This window comes from Oncorhynchus keta, chromosome 24, assembly GCF_023373465.1.
Source record: "Oncorhynchus keta strain PuntledgeMale-10-30-2019 chromosome 24, Oket_V2, whole genome shotgun sequence".
Lineage (NCBI taxonomy): Eukaryota > Metazoa > Chordata > Actinopteri > Salmoniformes > Salmonidae > Oncorhynchus > Oncorhynchus keta.
The window spans coordinates 45,693,432-45,715,906 of NC_068444.1; the positions used below are offsets into that span (position 1 = coordinate 45,693,432).

General features: G+C 41.2%; 2 protein-coding genes across 4 annotated transcripts in view; both read right to left on the reverse strand.

The window, feature by feature from the left end:
• Positions 1 to 4,311, reverse strand: part of LOC118357612 (MAGUK p55 subfamily member 2-like) — a 110,096-nt gene extending 105,785 nt beyond the window's left edge. The window contains exon 1 of the mRNA XM_035734900.2: positions 4,176 to 4,311. The gene's annotated coding sequence lies outside the window, so the exon portion shown is untranslated. The remainder of the gene's footprint in view (positions 1 to 4,175) is intronic.
• A 518-nt stretch (positions 4,312 to 4,829) lies between these two features.
• LOC118402678 (peptide Y-like) lies at positions 4,830 to 19,787 on the reverse strand. Of its 3 annotated transcripts, none has more exons than XM_035800846.1 (4): positions 19,697 to 19,787; positions 15,414 to 15,601; positions 6,836 to 6,916; positions 4,830 to 5,046 (listed from the first exon to the last, which is right to left on the reverse strand). In XM_035800846.1, the coding sequence occupies exons 2-4, from the start codon at positions 15,599 to 15,601 to the stop codon at positions 5,022 to 5,024; spliced, it is 294 nt and encodes a 97-aa protein (XP_035656739.1). In that variant the 5' UTR covers positions 19,697 to 19,787; the 3' UTR covers positions 4,830 to 5,021. The 3 variants fall into 3 exon arrangements, with proteins under 3 accessions (XP_035656739.1, XP_035656738.1, XP_035656737.1); XM_035800845.1 differs by having other exon boundaries at positions 19,687 to 19,774; XM_035800844.1 differs by lacking the exon at positions 19,697 to 19,787 and adding an exon at positions 15,870 to 16,006.
• Positions 19,788 to 22,475: the final 2,688 nt, after the last annotated feature.

Sequence of the window (22,475 nt, forward strand, 5' to 3'; positions counted from 1 at the left end):
GATGTTATATCCTTGTATTGCTACTGATGTATCATCAAATGAATTATCTCAGAGTCTCAGAAATGGCTAATATATGAATGACATCTGATTTTAGCAAGTTATTGATTTCATTAACCTTATTTCTAAGGCTACATATAATAATATAGGCTATTTTCAGCCCTTTCCTGGGTAGTTTATCAGAGAGGCACATGGGCTACAAACAGCTTACGACACAAAATACACTTAGTATTACTTTCTTAGCTACAGTATACATATCTCTCTGGCATATTACTTTTTTTTTTACAATAGCATACAATACATTTTCGGACTCACAGTTGTGCTGTGCTCACTTGAAAAGGAAGGTGGCACGACGGTCCTTCTTGTGGGATAATTTTGTCATGAAACTTTGTCATCAAAGTCTGGCATTCTCTGGATTTATGGTGCTTTCCCAGCTCATTTCTGTTCAGTTCCCGGTAGTCTTGAACTCGCTTAAGTCTGAGATATCCCAGTTCCGAGTTTCCTTTGACAATTGGGGCCAATTTATTCAACCTTCTCTTGCCCATGGTGTTGCATGTGAATTTGTATCCTTTTAAGCTTGGAAAGACACACCTAAACTTAGACACACCCTCTCCACCAAATAGCAGGGCAAGCAAAATAGTCATTGCTTTGCAACGCTTACAGTTATCCACGGATTCCTTCCGAACCACTCATTGTTGAATTTGCCATTTCCAACTTGTTGTGTAATGTTTATGTCCAATGGCTGATGAGCACCAATACGTTTTATCTATCATTTCTCTTTTTTTTACCTTTATTTTACTAGGCAAGTCAGTTAAAGAACACATTCTTATTTTCAATGACAGCCTAGGAACAGTGGGTTAACTGCCTGTTCAGGGGCAGAATGACAGATTTGTACCTTGTCAGCTCGGGGATTCGAACTTGCAACATTTCGGTTACTAGTCCAACGCTCTAACCACAAGGCAACGCTGCCGCCCTCTTCATTTGACAAGGACTGAAAAAGATTTGTTAGTAGATTGTCGATGTGATTCATGAGAATGACTGCTTGTCTAGCTTGCTAGCTAAGATTTTGAACGTATGATGTTGACATAATTAGTCCAATCAAAGCTACAAGTAGATATAACGTGATTTGACAATTTTATCTGTGGCCAATGACCTTGAGCCTTCTTGGACGGGCACTTTTAATGTAAAGCCTTCTTGGACGGGCCCTTTTAATGTAAATCTATGGCACCAACCAAGGGGTCTCCCTGTAGATTTTGTGGTGAAGTAGTGTCCCCATGAGTAACAGAACACTGAGCAAATCAAAGCGCAACTAGACAAGATTACCAACCCTTACGCTCTGTATTTGTCGCTGGCTGCCCCTCCACTACAGAAAGCACTGAGCTAGGCTTAAACGCTTGCATTTTGGACCTGCCTTACTCAAGATAGCGAAAAAGAGACCATGTTTGTATGAATCTTTATTGACTCAATACATTTTTTTATTAAATTGTTTGCAAACGGATACATGACACGTATTAACGCCAAAAGAACATGCAAAACAGGTTGGGTTCAAGCAGGTGGGGCTCTCCCTGAATGACAGGTCTGTCATGCCTGCTCCCGCTCCCCCTCCCTGGTGCTCAAAAGGCGCCAGGCTCCCCAGCATTACACACTCCTGCCACCATCATTACGCACACCTGTCTTCCACCGTCACACATGTCAGCGATTATTAGACTCACCTGGACTCAATCCTCTATGTCATTACCTCCCTTATATGTGTCTGTTCCCAAGCTCTGTTCCCTCCAGGATTAATGTTAGTTTGTCTCTGCATACCCGGTTCTGACACTGTCTCTGTCCTGTTTGATGTCTGTTCCCGGTCAGGATTAATGTTAGTTTGTCTCTGCATACCCGGTTCTGACACTGTCTCTGTCCTGTTTGATGTCTGTTCCCTGTCAGGATTAATGTTAGTTTGTCTCTGCATACCCGGTTCTGACACTGTCTCTGTCCTGTTTGATGTCTGTTCCCTGTCAGGATTAATGTTAGTTTGTCTCTGCATACCCGGTTCTGACACTGTCTCTGTCCTGTTTGATGTCTGTTCCCTGTCAGGATTAATGTTAGTTTGCCTTTGCATACCCGGTGCTGACGCTGTCTCTGTCCTGTTTGATGTCTGTTCCCTGTTTGATGTCTGTTCAGGATTAATGTTAGTTTGTCTCTGCATACCCGGTTCTGACACTGTCTCTGTCCTGTTTGATGTCTGTTCCCTGTCAGGATTAATGTTAGTTTGTCTCTGCATACCCGGTTCTGACACTGTCTCTGTCCTGTTTGATGTCTGTTCCCTGTCAGGATTAATGTTAGTTTGTCTCTGCATACCCGGTTCTGACACTGTCTCTGTCCTGTTTGATGTCTGTTCCCTGTCAGGATTAATGTTAGTTTGTCTCTGCATACCCGGTTCACACTGTCTCTGTCCTGTTTGATGTCTGTTCCCTAGTCAGGTTTGACAATGTCTGTTGTTTAATGTTAGTTTGCCTTTGCATACCCAGGATTAATGGTTTGCTGCATACCCGGTGCTGACGCTGTCTCTGTCCTGTTTGATGTCTGTTCCCTGTCAGGATTAATGTTAGTTTGTCTCTGCATACCCGGTTCTGACACTGTCTCTGTCCTGTTTGATGTCTGTTCCCTATTAAATGTTCTACTCCTCGTACCTGCTTCTCTTCTGCAGCGTCGGTCCTTACAGGGTCGCCACTGGTAAAACGACATCTAGCCTATTTTAAATGATGAGCGCTTCATACATTCACCTTTTCATGTTTTTATTGTATTTATTTTTTTATCATTCAAATCATATTGTTGAATTTCTATACTTCAAAAGCAATACTTCAAAAGCATTCAAGGAGACCCCCGGGTCGGTTCCGAGAATTGATCCTCAGGGACGAGTACTTGAAGGGGAAGCATTAGGGTGGGCAGACCCTACCCCAGGCTGGCAGCACCAGTTATGCTCATTGTTTATGGGGTTGTGATGGTAATAGAGGGGGGGCTGCACATAGGTTTGTGGGGATATAACTATTGGGGAGAGCCCCATTTTCTCTCTGGGGAGATACCTCCAACAATGTTTATAACTAACCAAAGATAGACCACAGCCTGTATTGAGATCAAATGTTTTTGAAATTAGCAGAATGTTGGCCCAAATTTATCTCATTCCATCTTCTCCCACCGTCGGCCACTGGGCTTCCTCTCACCACCATATTTGGTAATGAGTGGAAACCCACAACCGGATGCTTCACATTTATACATCCCGTGAAATATCTGTGATAAGCTGTACTGCTAGCTAGTTCAGACCAGGTTTGCTGTTTTGTGCAGCGATATCCCCGTACCTAATGTAGTCTAACATTGTCTGTGACATGAACCGTATTTCCCTCTCTGTCAGTGTGTTATTTAATCTAACGCTAGTAAAGTTGTAAAATCGGGAAACCCCTAAACACCTCAATATATTCCGAATAAAACTGGGTGGCGACGTGGGCATGCGCCAGGTTACAGGTGCTACAATGCATATGATGTCCCACTGTCCTTATAGCTACATAAAGTCTGGAATTCTGCTATTGTAAAACAGCCATTTTCTCCCAGTCCAAATTACATGTACAATTGGATTATTGATCATTCATCATTAACTCATAGGTTATTGTTCATACTTGTAAAGTCAGGGAATGTTATAATTCACTAGCGCAAAATATGGGAGTCTGCACACGGTTTACTATCCCCTCACACAACTCGAGTCCCGTAAGTGGGATAAGAAAATGAAATCAGAAATAGTTTTTGCTTAAATGCTTTTCTCTCAGGCCAGTCCTCACGAACTGTGGGCTTTGTATGCACTACGCACATATGTAGGCTCCAGCGTAATAACCATAGCCATCGATTGTGGACGAAATCTAGAGGTAAAGTGCTGGCTAATGGTTTGCACTGTCATCCTTCGTGAGATTGTGATACCACCACTATCATGAATTCACACTGTCTAGTCAATTAATTTGTCATTTGGATTCCAGCATAAAACAAGCCACCTGGTGCCAGGCGCACATCACGGCAGAATCCCAATCGATTTTAAATAGCCGGTCTACGAAGAGGAACATTATAATGACAAAAATGTATAATATTCTAGTCTATATCAACAAACTCATTCATTCTATTCAACAAATTACTAGTTTATGAGCTCATACCTGTTAGGTTACCTTGCTTCAGTTAGTTCCAGTGTCCAATTCGAGCTGAAAACTAGACGGAGCGGCTGAAATGTAAAATCCCTCCTGAGCACGGTTGCTGGAGATAAAGGGGGAAATGGGCTGTGTGACAGTGCAGACCCCACTGAACTGCGATTTGAATGCCTATTGTCGAGTAGGTTGCTTGCGATGGGAATTTCACAAATGATCAGACAGTATAGCCTACCATAAAAAAATGAAAGAGTAAACTAATACTGTGTCCAAAAGTTTCAGAATTATGAGTTTCATCTTCACCCTAGGATAACGGTATTAAAATACTTACACTTCAATACATCCCGACTCTTTTTTTATAATATTGTGAGGAATTATGGTCAACGTAGGCTATGCATGTCCTGCAGCATGGTCAGTAGACTATGTTGTCTAATGCATACATTGTCACAAAACTCAAATGGCAAATAAGGCAGAGATAGAAAATTGTTAGAGTAACTGAATTCTCTTGTAATATACTGTCACCTATTGGTATGAATATGTAACATATACTGTTAGAAGATGGTACTCTTATAACAACAGGCCTGAATTGCTTGTGGTCTAGGATAATTTATTTCCAATCATGGCTTGTGAACCGAAAGGTCAACTAAAACTAACTGCAACCAGATGTATTATTACACATTAATTTCTTTATTATTCATTATTTAATAACACATTATTTACAGGATGAGAGATGTGTGTCGGACAGAAGTAGTGGGCCGCACAGTCCAGTGAAGGCTTCCAGTTGAGCAGCCTGTTTGAGTTGTTGTCAGGCCCACCATTTAAGTGGAACAGCAGAGCAGCACACCAGAGGTACGATATTTACCATAGATCACTGCCATCTGAACTGAAAGAAAAATACACAAAAAGTCAGTACCTCAAACTCACTAAAATACAGTGATCAAACTTAGATATTGCTATTCATTGTTGGCACTACTTTTTGGAATTTCAGAATGGATTGGTTTAATTCCACAAATTCAATTCTAATTAAATTACCTCTCCCCGTAAATTCAATTTAATTCAAATTCTAGATTAGTCATTGAATTCAGAGATAATTCAATTCCTCTCAATTCCAATGTTAGGTAGATTCCAATAAGTCAATTCCCAATTCAATATTATCCCCACCAATTCCACAAATTCTAATTCAATTCCCGTAGGCTTTCAGGATAGTCACTTTTCAGACAGTTATACTGGAAATGTAGAAATACAAGTTTAAATAATTTAAAACAAGGACGGGCAACTGGCGGGGGTCTCAACTTACTCTTGGGAGTGAAAAATAGTACAATACACAGGTACCAGGTGCAAATTTGACATTTGGTTTGTGCATCAAACAGATGCCTACTGTTCCTAGGCCGTCATTGAAAATAAGAATTTGTTCTATACTGACTTGCCTAGTTAAATTAAGGTAAAAAATAAAAAATATATATTTTATATCAGTCACTCAATTAGCCCATGTCAGCAAACATCTTTTAGATTGGTAAGCTAGTCTAGTGGCCAGCCATCTAAACGTGTAGTGATCATGGTCGAATTACCGACTGGGGGAACCCCATTGATTGATGTTGTTAGACACTCTCACTCAGATGTCATACATAAAAAATGTCTCCACCCTATGGCAAAATGTGTAGAATTCCAGCAAATTAGCTGTAAAATTGCTAATTTTTCTCTCCGCCCAATAGCAAAATGTGTAGGATTGTACAAATTTAAATCTAAAACGTAAATGTTTTCTCTCCACTGTCAAAATGTTTTCCTTGCAAGATGGGGGGGTTATTTGTTCCAACAAAATGTAGTTTAGGGGCCATAAAAGGCTAGGGCTGGCTTTGACTGCATGTGTGGGTAAAGATGTGGGTATGCAGACCCTGTAGGGACCGACGCCGGAGATAAGAAGCAGGTACGGGGAGTCAACATTTAATAAAGAACAGACATGAAACAAGACAGGAACAGCGTTAGCAAAACAACGACGATTGACAATCAATGCTGAAGCGGGGAACAGAGCAGGGGAACAGACAGATATAGGGGAGGTAATGACAGAGGTGATTGAGAACAGGTGAGTCCAATAATGGCTGATGCGCGTGACGAGGGAAGGCAGGTGTGCGTAATGATGGTGGCAGGAGTGCGTAATGCTGGGGAGCCTGGCGCCCGGGAGCGCCAGGGGGGAAGAGTGGGAGCAGGCGTGACAGAGCCATGAACCACTGCGTCTCCTTATGAGTTCAGATTTTTTGTGGCCCCCACCGCAATCAAAGTTGCCGATCCCTGATTTAAAACAAATCCTGCTGTCAATGTTTTATGCTAAGTGCATTAATTTCACTGCCAGGGAAATGCACAAATGATGATTTCCAATTAAATTCCAAAGATTAAATGTTTTTCCAATTCAACCCCAATTCAAACAGTCCAAACAGTCTAATTCCACTTCGATTACAATTCCAAAACTTGAAGATTGTTGAATTTCGAATTGACTTCAATGTAAATTCTCCACGTCATGAGTGAATTCAAGAAATTAATTGGAATTTCAAATGAATTTGGAATTGACCCCAACCCTGTGGGTCATGTTGATATATTCAATGTATGAGTATATTGGAACACATCGGAGACGCAGTTATTTTGAATAACCTTGTCCCCCAATCTCTTCATCCCCTCACCGTGTTGTTAAGTCGCCTTCTGACTCGTCTCCAAACAGCAACCACGCCATAGCTGACTCAGGGGAAGACCTCTTCCCATACCTAGTGTACACAGAGAGGCCATCATTGTTGCTGTATGTCACCAAGAGATATACATTGCTTGCTGGAGTGTGCCGACAGGGGTCCTATGATCATGTCATGTCCCCTTGTGGCCATGAGTAGCCTGCCCATCTCATAATTTACATCACCATGAATTCCAATACCTACAAATTCATATATCCAAGATCCCTTGTGTCCCATCTCCTCACCTTCTTCTCAACCGTAATGGAGGAGAAGATCCAAGATCCTTTCCTTCGGACCTCCCTCTCACATACGTTTTGAGAAGAAGGCGAGGAGAGAGGATGCTAGGAATCGAGGAAAGATTCATTGAGAAAGAGTAAAAGTGTCAAGAAATGAGACATTCTAAGTGCTTATACCCTACTCGGTGTACTCACTAATCACCAATGCCCATTTCATTTCCAGAGGCAAGATCACATATCTCTCATAGCTCCAAACGAGGATGTGCAATGCTCAGTAAGGCTAGCAATCCTCAGCTCCACAGGCAGCGCCAAGTCTTTTAAAATATCTTTACTGAAATCAATGCCTGGCCATTGTGGAGTGATTCTCCCTTTGTGTGAGAACAGAGGGGCTGAACTGCATGGCACACAGCCCTTGCAGTGCATTGACAGCTCCAGCCCTTTTAATGATAGACCCTGCAGTTTTTAGACGTTTAATAGGAGACTGGTTCAGGTTCCCTCAAACTCTATACGCCTACATGAAATCTCTCTCTGAGGAACAGACGTACCTGCACAGATACATACGCACAGATGCACAAGCAGTCACTCATATGCACACACAGATGGAGACTCCACATGCATGCATGGACACACACACACACACACACACACACACACACACACACACATATATATATACCACTGTTGATATATACTGTCGACGCATGTTTCTGAGGACTTTTTATTGTCGACAGTGACAAAAGTGTCAGTTGTGTGTGCATAGAAATGTAAGTTGCAGGGGGGTTTTACTGGAGGTTTTGATAAGATTCAGCCATATGTTCAACTGTTAGTGTTTTGTTAATGTTATTAGTATTCTTTAAAGTTACAGTTGCCAATGCTGCTTTGTGTATTGTTTATCATATGCAGTGGTGACCTGTTTTGCATGTTATTTTGACATTAATACGTGTCACATATCAGTTTGCAATGTAAATAAAAAAAATAAAAGTGGTTGAGTTAATAAAGCCTCCATACAAACATGGTCTCTTTTTTTGTTTTGTTGAGTAAGGCAGGTCCAAAGTGCAGGTGTTTCAGTCTAGCTCAGTGCTTTCTGTGGTGGAGGGGCAGCCAGCGGAGAATACAGAGTGTAAGGGTTCTCTCGTTGCGCCGTGATTGGCTCAGTGTTCTTTCACTCGTGGGGACACTACATCACTGCCAAATCTAACGGTAGAGCTGGAAAATTCAAGCCCCTTGGGTGATGCCATAGAGTTACATTAGAAGTGCCCATCCAAGACGGCTCAAGGTCATTGGCCACAGATAAAATTACGTCAAATCACGTTATATCTACAGTAACTTTGATTGGACTAATCATGTCAACCTTATAATTTCAAAATCTTAGCCAGCAGTCATCTACATTAATCAAGTCAACAATATACTGGCATATGAAGAGAAATAATGATAAGAAATTATAGATAAAACGTATTGGTGCTCATTGGCCATTGTACATAAACATTACACAATAGGTTGGAAATCGCAAATTCAACAATGACTGGTTTGGAAGGAATCAGTGGCTTAATGCAAGCATTGCAAAGCCATCACTAGCCTGATATTCAGTGGAGTGGGTGTGTGGTCCCAATTCTCATTTAAGGTTCTCTTTCCCAAGCTTAAAATGATAAACATTCAACACTGGCCATGCTGTCAATCCAGCATGATTTTTGCCACGCTAAAAACAACTGTTAACTCAGAACTGGGAAATTTGACTTCAGTGATTTCAGGATAAATGGGAACTCAGGTAAAAACGAGCACCGACGGTGAAAATACGTTTTGAACGGTCATCCAACTGGGAATTGTACGTATGGAATTTAGGCCTGTTTCTCGAGCTACAACCTGAAGATCACTGAAATCATCATGATTCAATCTTGGGTTTTTTTCTCCAGAATTCCCAGTTGTCTTGAAAGCACCATAAATCCAGAGAATGCCAGACTTTGATGACAACATTTGCCCACAAGAAGGACCGCTGCACCACCTTCCTGTTCAAGTGAGCACAGAACAACAAGTTGAGTCGAAAAATGCTGCTGCATAAATGACGTAATATGCAAGGAAGATATGTATACTGTAGCTAAGAAAAACAATACAAAGTGTATGTTGTGTAGTAAGCTGTTAGTAGCTAATGTGCCTCACTCTAATAAGTTGGTCTATTTTCCCCTCTTAATATTGCCTACTGTTCTGACTTGGTGTACATGTAGCAAATAGTCTGTTTTAGAGAAATGTAATCATTGAATATTGTAAGAGCTTTCATTGTCTGCTTCTATGCCCCCTTTATGTATCCAACAGTTCTGACTTGGTGTACAGAGAGAACACTGTAAGAACAGCCCATGTTCTGAATTCTGTCACTGTACATTTCAAAAGTGCTGAACAAATAGTTACATTGACTATGTCCACCCTAGCTCGCTCATTAATGTCTTAATTGAAATTACGGGTTGCCTCTTATCCGCTTGTCGTCCCCTTGTGCTACAGTTTCTACATCTCAATTGTCAGTAGAAAGCATATTTGTTTAAGCAAGTCAGCCATATCAGCTCTGTTTTTTTAAAGGCAGTAAATGAGGCTGAATGAATTGTTTTGCTGCCAGACTAGGCTTTGCTGATAGCCAGCTGTAGCAGTGGTAAGGTGTTGGGACTGCTGTTGGGACAGCTTTATGTAGGCCCTAACAGTTTGTGGGCACAGTTTGTCACCATTATAGTGCAATTAATGTATTGTTTAGTGTTGTGTTGTGTTGTGTAGTAGCTTTACTGGCATGCATCCTCCCCACAAAAAAATGTGGATTTGCCCCACCAAGATTTACATGCTAAAATCTCCACTGATTGCATGCAGCATTATTCCGTACTGCCATAATTGTTATTGCATTGGTTGCAAAAGTACTTCTGCAGAAGTGGTTTATTTGTTGTATTGTTAAACATCGTCTTTTGCATGCACACGCTACCACAGCGTTTTCCATAGTGCCCTTTATTAAGGTGTTTTTTTCTGCCATTGGCGAGCTTCTAGAGACATCCCAGGCAGCTCTTGGAGCTTGCTCATGCGCAGAGTAAATTACGACCCTGTGGTACCAGGGCAGCTCTGATGAGGCCTCAGCCTGGCAGATTCTGGAGAGAGGGTGCCATAAATCTTGACACTTTGTCAAACCAAGTACTTGGTTTCTCTCTCTCTACAAGAGGCAAATGTTTCTGTTTATATTGATGCTGATAGTTAAATAACTCTTCATTCTTAATACTGTTTAGTATGTGTTATATCTTTGTCTTGTAGAACCACATCAATAAGATTCCAAGTCATTCGGATTACTGAAATCATATAAATATCCAGCTGTTTGTGTGTGTGTGGCGGTGACTATTAAGAGTACAGCACTGTACTGGGCAGAACCAAACCAATCAGCTATAAGTATATAGTGGGTGAGGGCATTCACATTGACCACTCAGACGGGTGAGGGCATACCAGCCAATCGTTTTTAATTGGTACTTCTAGATGGATTTACTGACTAACAGTTTTTACATGGTCGGTAATCTTTACGGATTTAGTGACCAATAGTTTTCACAGCTGTACTGAGAGACAGGGGCAATTCCTGTTGAGCTTTCCTCTTGCCCCAAGACACAGAGACAGGACATGCACTTAAGTTAATGCCTACTTTTTTTCTATCCAACACACCAGTCATTGGAGATCACACATGCACTGTACAGCAGCGCATCATTGCCTACAGCAGTCTTGCCTTTACAACCCAGGTTGGGGGAATAATGATAGCAACTCATTATAGATCAGTATAATGAAGCCAGACCAGACCAGACAGATCAGGTACATTTGCCGGTAATAGCACATCTCCATTACACAGACCAAGGTCTCAGTGGAGCCATTATAGGTCTCTATCGCTGAACGCAAGGAAGGTCAGTGAGGGAGCAAAACCAGGCTCCTTTCCGTTCCTTTCCATACCATCATTATTTTTAATAACTACACTCTGCAATCTCCAAATACTAATCTCTCTGTTGCATATGTGGCTTTCCAAAACTGGAATTAAGTTATGTTATCACAGTGTTCAGAACAACAGGCTGGTCGGAGAGCCAAGACATCATTATCCTCAGGCTTAGTTCAAATATCCTCTATAGAAAATGTTGTTGTCATGCGCACATCTTTAAAAACTTAGGTGCTGGGCTAATAAATAACATTTGTAAAGAATCATAATGAATCACAGAGGTACATGTGGTCATAAACGATTATAATCAAAAGAGTAAAACCCACAAATTCAGATATGCAAAAAGTTCCATATCAGATTATGCATATTGTTTATGTGTTGGCACCACATATTTATGAACAGCTGTGCCTGGTGTCCTTTGTGGTGTGCTATCTCATGAACTGATATCATGTATTCAGGTGAGAGGACACCTGGGGCAGTTGATTCGTGACTTGCCCTTCGTGCCCGCTCCCATACCCTATAATTTTGTATTTCTTTGTGACTCGTTTGTATATAGGTAGAGCAGACAAGCCACATGCCTGATTGGCAGATGACTGGCAACCCTGATTAGAAGCACCTTCTGCTCATCGGTTGTTCTCTACAAATGCTGTTTTGAATTCAAATAAAATTGTACCTACACACTGAAGAAGGCTGTAATGTCGAAACCTCTGTGCAAACTATCCCTGATGCAATTAAAATAATTTAAGTACGCTTTATGAAACATCTTTTTGAGTGCGAACCCATTACACCTTTCTGTTCATAAAGGATTATAAAGTGCCTTCGGAAAGTATTCAGACCCCATTAACTTTTTCCACATTTTGTTAGATAAATATGACATTTACATAAGTACAGTACTTTGTTGAAGCACCTTTGGCAGCAATTATAGCCTTGAGTCTTCTTGGGTATGACAATACAAGCTTGGCACACCGGTATCTGGGGAATTTCTCCCATTCTTCTCTGCAGATCCTCTCAAGCTCTGTCAGGTTGGACAGGGAGTGTTGCTGCACAGCTATTTTCAGGTTTCTCCAGAGATGTTCGATGAGGTTTAACGCTGGGCTCTGGCTGGGCCACTCAAGGATATTCAGAGACTTCAGAGACATTCTAGACAACTCCTGCGTTGTCTTGGCTGTGTGCTTAGGGTCGTTGTCCTGTTGGAAGGTGAACCTTCGCCCAAGTCTGAGCTGGCTGGAGTGTTTATGGACATATTCATCTCTCCTGTCTGCTGTCCCTATGCTTCAAGATGTCCACCATTGTTCCACCATTGTTCCTGTACCCAAAACATCAAAGGGGACTGAACAAAATGACTATCGCCCTGTAGCACTCACTTCTGTCATCATGAAGTGCTTTGAGGGACTAGTTAAGGATCATATCACCTCTACCTTACCTGACACCCTAGACCCACTTCAATTTGCTTACCGCACCAATAGATCCACAGACGATGCACTCACCATCGTACTGCACACTGCCCTATCCCATCTGGACAAGAGGAATACATATGTAAGAATGCTGTTAACTTCTTGGTGACAGGGGGCAGTATTGTCACGTCCGGATTGAAATGCATGCCCAAATTCAACTGCCTGCTACTCATCCCCAGAAGATAAGATATGCATATTATTAGTAGATGTTGACAGAAAACACTCAAACACTCAAACACTCATGTCTGTGAGTATAACAGAACTTATTTAGCAGGCGAAACCCAGAGGACAAACCATTCAGACTTTTTTTGAGGGTGTCACTCTCTTTTCAATGGATTTTCATTGGGAATCCAAATTTCTAAGGGACCTTATTGTTGTTCCTACCGCTTCCACTGGATGTCACCAGTCTTTAGAAATTGGTTGAGGTTATTCCTTTGTGTAATGAAGATGTAGCACTGTTCAGAACGAGGGTCACTTGTAGTGTACTGTTAGATAGAGGCACGTGACCAGAAAGCTAGCTACAGTTTGTTTTCCTCCTGTATTGAACACAAATCATCCCGACTTCAATTTGATCGATTATTTACGTAAAAAATACCTAAAGTAGTATTACAAAAGTAGTTTGAAATGTTTAGGCAAAGTTTACAGGTAAACTTTTGAGATATTTTGTAGTCACGTTACGCAAGTTGGAACTGGTGTTTTTCTGGATCAAACGCTCCAAATATATTGACATTTTGGATATATATTGACAAATTTAATCGAACAAAAGGACCATTTGTGACGTTTATGGGACATATTGGAATGCCAACAAAAGAAGCTCCTCAAAGGTAAGGCATGAATTATATTTTTATTTCTGCGTTTTGTGTCACGCCTGCAGGGTTGAAATATGCTTTTCTCTCTTTGTTTACTATGGTGCTATCCTCAGATAATAGCATTGTTTGCTTTCGCCTAAAAGCCTTTTTGAAATCTGACATGTTGGCTGGATTCACAACAAGTCTAGCTGTAATTTGCTATCTTGCATGTGTGATTTCATGAAAGTTTGATTTTTATAGTAATTTATTTGAATTTGGCGCCCTGCATTTTCCCTGGCTTTTGGCCAGGTGGGACATATCCCAGAGAGGTTAACTGACTATAGCTCAGCATTTAACACATAGTACCCTCCAAGCGCATCATTAAGCTTGAGGCCCCGGGTCTGAACCCCGCCCTGTGCAACTGGGTCTTGGACTTCCAGACGGGCAGCATCCCTGGTGGTGAAGGCAGGAAAAAACACCTCCACTTCGTTGATCCTCAACACTGGGATCCCACAAGAATGAGTGCTCAGCCCCCTCCTGTACTCACTGTTCACCCATGACTGAGTTTCCATGCACGCCTCCAACTCAATCATCAAGTTTACAGACGACACAACAGTAGTAGGCCTGATTAAACAAAACAAAGGAGCTGACCGTGGACTTCAGACAGCCTACATGGGGAGAAGAGGTGGAGGGCCCTGAAATGGGAGTGTGTGGTGCCAGGAAAATAACCTCTCACCCAGAGTAAACAAAACAAAGGAGGCTCCAGACCGTGGACTCCTCAGGAAACAGCAGAGCCAAAAATATAATCAAGGAGCACTGCCGTTCACCCCATTACCATCCACATAGATTAGAGCTGAAAAACAGCTTCTATCTAAAAACACAAGCATTTTGCTGAAACACCCTTTAATAATGTTTATATATTTTGCTTCTCAATAACATCTGTATCTTAGTAAATGCCACGTGTATGTGACAAATACAATTTGATTTGATTTGATTTGAGTACTTTGGAGCAGGTTTTCGTCAAGGATCTCTCTGTACTTCGCTTTGTTCATCTTTCTCTCAATCCTGACTAGTCTCCCAGTCCCTGCTGCTGAAAAACATCCCCACAGCATGATGCTGCTACCACCACGCTTCACCATAGGGATGGCGCCAGGTTTCCTCCAGAAGTGACCTGGCATTCAGGCAAAAGAGTTCAATCTTGGTTTCATCAGACCACAAAATCTTGTTTCTCATGGTCTGAGAATCTTTAGGTGACTTTTGGCAAACTCCAAGCGGGCTGTCATGTGCCTTTTACTGAGGGGCTTCCTTCCGTCTGGCCACTCTACCACAAAGGCCTGATTAGTGGAGTGCTGCAGAGATGGTTGCCCTTCTGGAAGGTTCTCCCATCTCCACAGAGGAACTCTGGAGCTCTGTCAGAGTGACCATCAGGTCCTTGGTCACTGCCCTGACCAAGGCCCTTCTCCCCTTATTGCTCAGTTTGGCCGGGCGGCCAGCTCTAGGAAGAGTCTTGGTGGTTCCAAATTTCTTCCATTTAAGAATGATGTGTTCTTAGGGACCTTCAATACTGCATAATTTTTGTTGGTACCTCTCCCTAGATCTGTGCCTCGACACAATCATGTCTCGGTGCTCTACGAATGATCATATGGGCATGTATTCCAGCAGTTTCCAATGTCATCTTTTTTTTACTGTTGCCTAGGTTTTAATTTGGACCAATTTGTATATAATTCTTTGACCATGATTGACTATGCACAAAAGTGAATTATATATTTTGGGACGTGAGCACTCAGCCTGTTTGACCTGAGGAAGATCAGTTTCAATCTAAACGTTGTCAATAAAGTTGCGAATTTGGAGCACAAACAGTGTGTGGGCCTTCCTGTTCATTATTAGTTAACATAACCCCCCCCATAACTACTCCTGTGTCCTTGCCTATAGTGGTCATTTGACCTCTTAAGATTATCAGCAAAAATTTGATTGGAATTTATGTGGGGCATTTTTCTGTGTGATTTTTTTTGTATTCAAATTGAATGAAGGAACATGTAATCAATCTATTGGTTGTTAGTAGGAGCTTTACGCTTCCTGAAAACCCAATAGGCTGAAATGTTTGCTTTGTTAGAGTGCTGACTCACTCACCTCTGTCTTGTAATGAGGTTTATGTAGTGTCGCAGCGCCGTGTTGTATCTGGCCCATTCCTCCGGAGGCGCGTTGTTGTCCGGGCTCACAGGCTTGGGCGGGTAGGCATCTGCGAAGGTGCCCAGACTAACCAGCACGCACATGAGGAGGGCTACGAGGATCAACCAGGGTCTCAGTATGTTGGCCATCTGTAAATAAAGAATGTAGTCAAACATTTCCCTGAAAACTGCTGGACATAGTTTTGTTTAAGGTAAAGCTTTTGATGAGTAAGATTTGGTATTTTTGAAAGGAGGATTCATTAGAGACGCGTTAGCAGGTGCTCGGTCTATGGTGCCGAAATGTGTGCCAAAGTTGTTTACGAAATAAATAAATTGGTCTTCAACCTATTGATTTTACAGTGCTATAGGTAACAGTCTGGAAATGTTAAGTAATGATAATGAAGAATCGCTTTTGTACTCTTAACATTCGGACTTGCTACTGCAATCGGTCGTTCTTGAATTGCGGTGGCAGTTTGCGTCCCTTGCCTTTGCAACCACGAAAACCACTTTCAAATGACAAACAGTTACACATGCATGGTTTTGTTTACATTGAAGTGTTTATGATGTGTCCCTAAGTATTATGTCATTGGTGTTAACACTTTGAAAATGACTCATTACAAAGGATATACAAGGACCTTGAGCATTCCCTCCAGTGGCAAACTGTTTTTTGGGGAGTGGTCTTTATTAATAATACAAAATGATTAACTAATCACACCCTTTTAGTATGTCCTAAATTGTAGGATTCCATTGATCATGTGGTGTGTCTAAATGTTACTACGGGTTAAAGGGTTAATTCATTACCTTATATTTGGGCATTTGTTGCCTCCATTTAAGAAAATCCTCAATGATCAAAAATGTGTCATGGGTGTTATCATCATTGGTGTTACTACTCCTAGGGTGAAGTCAGCATTAGCGAGACACTTTTTGGTGAATCACTATGTATAAAATCGAAATCAGCCTACCCTACTCAACTAACGTTTATTTCAATTAATGAAGGTTGTATCTACATGTTTATGATGAAACAAGTTGATAGTTTATTATTTGGTGGGTGCTACAGTCTCTAAAACAACATCAGACTTTGGCTAAAGTGTGTCTCTCAGTTGTAGTGGGACACTTTAGTAGATGTTTTATTTAACGAGGCAAGTCAGTTAAGAACAAATTCTTATTGACAATAACAGCCTAGGAACAGTGGGTTAACTGCCTTGTTCAGAGGCATAAAATGACAGATTTTTACCTTGTCATCTCGGGGATTCAATCCGGCAACCTTTCAGGTTAGTGGCCCGACGCTCTCACCACTAGGCTACCTGCGGCCCCACGGCCCCCCTTCAGCAGATGAAGTAGAGAACACTTCGCAGGGGCTTATAGATAACACACTCTCCATGCCCTTGCAAAAGTGATGTTGGGACATTCCAAGCTCTCCATGAAACTCTAACTAAAGCACTGTGGAGTCCGCACAGCCTTTACTTGATCCTGAAGCAACTCTATTATTCCTCAAATGTTGTCCACTTTCATAAATGTAACCTCTTTTCTATCCTTACTTTCTTACATGCCATTGTTCGTTGTTTCCTTTCTTTCCTGCCCTTGTTATTGTTTCTCGCATTCCTTCCAATGTCATTTTATTGTTATATTATGCTGTTTATGTGCTATATAGTGTCTAGAATACATTTTGAGATGTTATAAACTGCTACAACAACCTATTTTAAAGGCCTGGTGCAGTCAAACAACTGATTTGTCCGTGTTTTATGTACAGTGAGTGTACTAAACATTAAGTACACCTGCTCTTTCCATGACGTAGACTGACCAGGTGAATCCAGCTGAAAACTATGATGCCTTATTGATGTCACTTGTTCAATCCACTTGAATCAGTCTAAATAAAGGGGAGGAGACAGGTTAAAAATATATATTTTTAAGTCTTGAGACAATTGAGATTGTGTGCTATTCAGAGGGTGAATGGGCAAGACACAAGGATTTAAGTGTATTTGAACGGGTATGGTAGTAGGTGCAAGGCGCACCGGGCTGCTGGGTTTTTCACGCGCAACTGTTTCCCGTGTGTATCAAGAATGGTCCACCACCCAATGGACATCCAGACAACTTGACACAACTGTGGGAAGCATTGGAGTCATCACGGGCCAGCATCCCTGTGGAATGCTTTCGACGCCTTGTGGAGTCCATGCCGATGATTTGAGGCTGTTCTGAGAGCAAAAGGGGGAGGAGCAACTCTATATTAGGAAGATGTTCCTAATGGTATACTCAGTGTATATCTCCACGCTACGAGGTTGGAATAATGTTGTGAAAACTAAGACGATGCCCTTTTAGTGTAAGAGCTGTATGAAAGGGCCGCCTGAAATTTCTGCCTGTTTTAGTGCGATGGAGTTTTCGACTTCCGTGGTAACATCACCATGCAATAAATTAGTTAATAGACCAATAGGTCGTTAACAATAAAACGTCACAATAGGGTGCAGAGCGTTCGATTTGCCTGCAGCGGGGCTCGGGTAAAACCATTGACAACTGCGTGCCGTTATCAAGGGATTTTTAAATAAGTTGGTTGTAATATCATCCCCTCTTGAAGAGCATTGTCAAAACTACAATGTGTAGATTATTCAATGCAAAACAATTGCACACATTTAGCTCTATCATCAGAGTTATAGGCCTACAGCCAGTAACTGCATGCCTTTCATGATCAGTAAACATCATGTAATCATGATTTCTGTCAATATTGGCCACTATTAATTGCATATTTGAGTGATATAAAAGTGAACTATACCTGACCAGTATGAGTGATTTAAGGCTCATTTCCCATCCTTAGTGGGGTCTGCCTGTCAAGCAGCAGTAGGGGCATTCGCCAATGTAACGGTAATGTTACAATGCATTCAGGAAGTATTCATACCCCTTAACTTACACCAAATGTTGTTTATTTAATTATCTATAGTGGTGATGACAGTAGTCTGACTGACACCTTTAACCAGGACGATATCAAGCACTTTCCAAAAGCCTCATCTCTGATGAAGCAAAGCTAAGATACATATTGTTTGCTTTAGCTATCTAGCTAGAAGCCAAATGGATCTGGCTCGCCTGACTTAATTGAAAATACATTATCAAATGATGTTTGCTGATTGCTGTAAAACTGATGATAGAGCTAAATGTGGAATAATCGGAAATGCTAGTTCTGACTATGCTCTTCAAGAGGTGATGTTAAAACCAGGTAGTTATGATGTTTATTTAGAAATCCCTTGAAAACGGCATGGATTTGTCAATAGTTTTAGCGGAGCTGGGGTCTCCTTGCCCCACAGCAGACGAATCAAACGCTATTGTGATGTTTTTGTTGATAAGCAAAAGATAAGAGTTCCAAACCTTTCTGCCAATTACAGCTCATTTTCACTTTTCCCCTCCCCACTTAGACCACTCCCACACAATCTTAGCAATATTCTTGCTTGAGAAATTGCCCTTTGCTAAGCTATTTTACGTTTATTTTTGACAATTTGACAATTGAAAACAATCACAGTAAGGTACTTCATTGTTAGAAATCATACGATATTGAGACACAAACGGCTGCATTGGATATTTCATGTATTTTTGAATATCTAAAGGAAATTGGATTTATATTGATTAACAAATGTTTTGTGCACAGTACACATTTAGCAGAAAACCAACAGCATATGTTGTGATTGGGTTGCAAAATGACCACAGTGCAGGACATTCAAACAGAATGCCCCACTACACCTGTGGGATATATTACAAAGCAGGACCAAAGAGTTAGTCAGATAACTTGTCTAATTGTTCTGAAATAACTTTCAAAAATGTTGAAAGATAAGCTTGAAATGGGCATGGTCTAACTGGCTCAAAAACCCAAACTCTAAGTTTAGCTTTCTCAATGAACCTGGAAATCAAGTTATTTCAGGTTGTTTATCAAAATTAGCTGGCAAATTCATTGATACTGCTTTGTAGTATATCACTCTGATGTCTCACTAATTCTGACTTCACTTTACTGGTGGCACAATGTTATCATAATGGTAAAATATCACCAAGCTGCCGTATTAATTGATTTACAATGGGAAGATACTCACGTAGATATTATTTTATTTATTCAAATGTAGGCTAAGATTTTTTCTCTTCTAAAATGCATTGCCCAAAATGCTACCGCAATTCAAGAACGACCCAATTGCTAAAACTACCACAACAGTCAAAACCTCCCAAACTCAGCCTTACATTGATAGTCTCGGAAAGCAAAAACTCACTTTTACTCACTTCGCGGCAGGCTTGCTTCCCAGGTTTTCACTTGGTTCTTGTTGTGCGTCTTGTTTTTATTCCCAAATACCGAAGGTTTATATAGGCAAGGCTATGCGATGCGCGCGCCATGAGATACAAGTAGGCGCATCCAATGAAAACCACACCCCTATTCTTTTTAACAATAGTCATTGGCCAGCTGGTGATCACAGTGTTGTGTAACAAATGTTTATGACAAATTGACTGTATCAATAACGCACAATAAGGGTAAATACATGCATATAATAACCAATAAAGAAGAAATGCATTCGTACATAAAGGCCTACTTCTGTCTAAGTGCATGACACATCGTGTGTGCTGGGTTTCATCACTTAGAGGACAGTTGGAAAAGTAGCCAGTCCTGATTGGACCACAACTGCAAATGTGGGACAAACTGCCAGTTCTCAAAGATGATTTCACCATATATTTCGACCCTTTATTATAACAGTATTGGGTCACCACTACTCATGCTACCCATTTAAGGCCAAGTTGGTCTCCTGAGAGGAGCACACACATCGCATTCATTCTCATTGTGTACTGAATACTAGTGTGTTTTCCATACATTTGTGAATCATTGCGTTTGTCAGATAATATTTAATCTTTCACAAAATATGTAGATTCATTTTCCACTTCTGCACACAACTCCTGTAATGCAACACACTTTATTCCATTACTAAAAACTGCACGAAAATAAAAAAGACTTCATTCCCCAATTGCAAAGTAGCTATAAAGCTCTAAGAGTAACACACCAATATAAATTAGGCCTATGTCTGACAGCAGTTATTAAGCCACATTTTTAATTCTATGCTGCTGGCCTTTTTTTTATAGGCAACTATTAGTTTAGGCCTATAACTAGGGGGGAGTCGTGAGTCATGCCCTCTGGTTTGAGAAGTTTAGAACCACTGGTTTAAAGCAGTTTCTATGGACCCCCCAAGGTCGTTCACCCCCCTCCCTAAAATAAACATCTAATCTGTCCGCCAGACAGCCACTCATACAACAGTCAACAACAACAAAAAGAAACTGAAAGAAAGTACAGACTACCGATCGCTGTCCACGGTTCTGAAATTGCGCAGGGTTCGCACAAGGTGCTTGAGTTGCTTAAAAGTACTTGAATTCGGCTATTAGTATACCTTGAAAATCATACATTTTCTCAAGTTGCTACTTGGAAAGTACTTGAATTAAAATCATAGGAGAACAGAAAATGCTCAAAAATGTTAATATGAAAAATATTAGAAAAATGTACTAGTCTTGCGAACTAATTTCCATGCAGACTACCGAGTTTAATTTCCTCGTGTTTCGAGTTCTGGTTGCCATGCGAGCTCGCTCATTCCACACACAGTCACTCAGTCAGGCAGGTACAGAACTGACTGACAAACGTAACATCGAGAGCTGAAATGCCAAGCAAATGTAGATTCAAACCTGCCTGGCAAGATGTTGATGTTTATGAATGGGTTTTGCCATACCCAAACAGGGATGTAGTGGAGGGTAAACGCATGTACGCACCTTTTTATTTGTGAAATAGCGTTTACTCGTTTTTATTTAGTTAATTATCGTTTACGCACTTATTATTGCGTTCCAAGCAATGATCAACGCTCAGAAGGCTTATTGATCTGGGTTCTAATTAAGCAATAAGGCCCGAGGAGGTGTGGTATATATCCAACATACCACGGCTAAGGGCTGTTCTTATGCACCACACAACACGGAGTGCCTGGACACAGTCCTTAGCCGTGGTATATTGGCCATGTATCACAAACCCCCGAGGTGCCTTATTGCTATTATAAACTGGTTATCCAACGTAATTTGAACAGTTTTGTCATACCTGTGGTATACGGTCCGATCAGCATTCAGGGATCGAACCACCCAGTTTATAATTTCAAATTATTCATGTACGCATGCACGTTATATTTGCCTGCTCCCCGGATTTGCCTTGTTAGCAGCGCATTCATTCACCACTCTGTCATATGGGTAATTCTGCCTGAATTTAAAATGGATTCAATTTAGATTTTGTGTCTACATACACACAATACCCCATAATGTCAAAGTGGAATGAGGAAATCGGTCAATTGAAATAAATTCATTAGGCCCTAATCTATGGATTTCACATGACTGGGAATTCCTGATATGCATCTGTTGGTCACAAATACCTTTAAAAAATGGGCCTCACAATGGGCCTCAGGATCTCAACAGTGTTTTTGTGCATTCAAATTGCCATTGATAAAATGCACATGTGTTCGTTGTCCGTAGATTATGCCTGCCACATACCCTAACCGTACCGCCACCATGGGGCACTCTGTTCACAACGTTGACATCAGCAAACCCCTCGCCCACACGACGCCGTACATGTGGTCTGCGGTTGTGAGGAGGGTTGGATGTACTGACTGATTCTCTAAAACGATGTCGGAGGCGGCTTATGGTAGAGAAATTAACATTCAATTCTCTGTCAACAGCTCTGGTGGACATTCCTGCAGCCAGCATGCCAATTGCACGCTCATTCAAAACTTGAGACATCTGTGGCATTGTGTTGTGTGACAAAACTGCTCATTTTAGAGTGGCCTTTTATTGTCCCCCGCACAAGGTGCACCTGTGTAATGATCATGCCGTTTAATCAGCTTCTTGATATGCCACACCTGTCAGGTGGATGGATTATATTGGCAAAGGAGAGAGGCTCAGTAACAGGGATGTAAACAAATGTGTGCACATCATTTGAGAGTAAGAAGCTTTTTGTGCGTATGGAACATTTCTTTTATTTCAGCTCATGAAA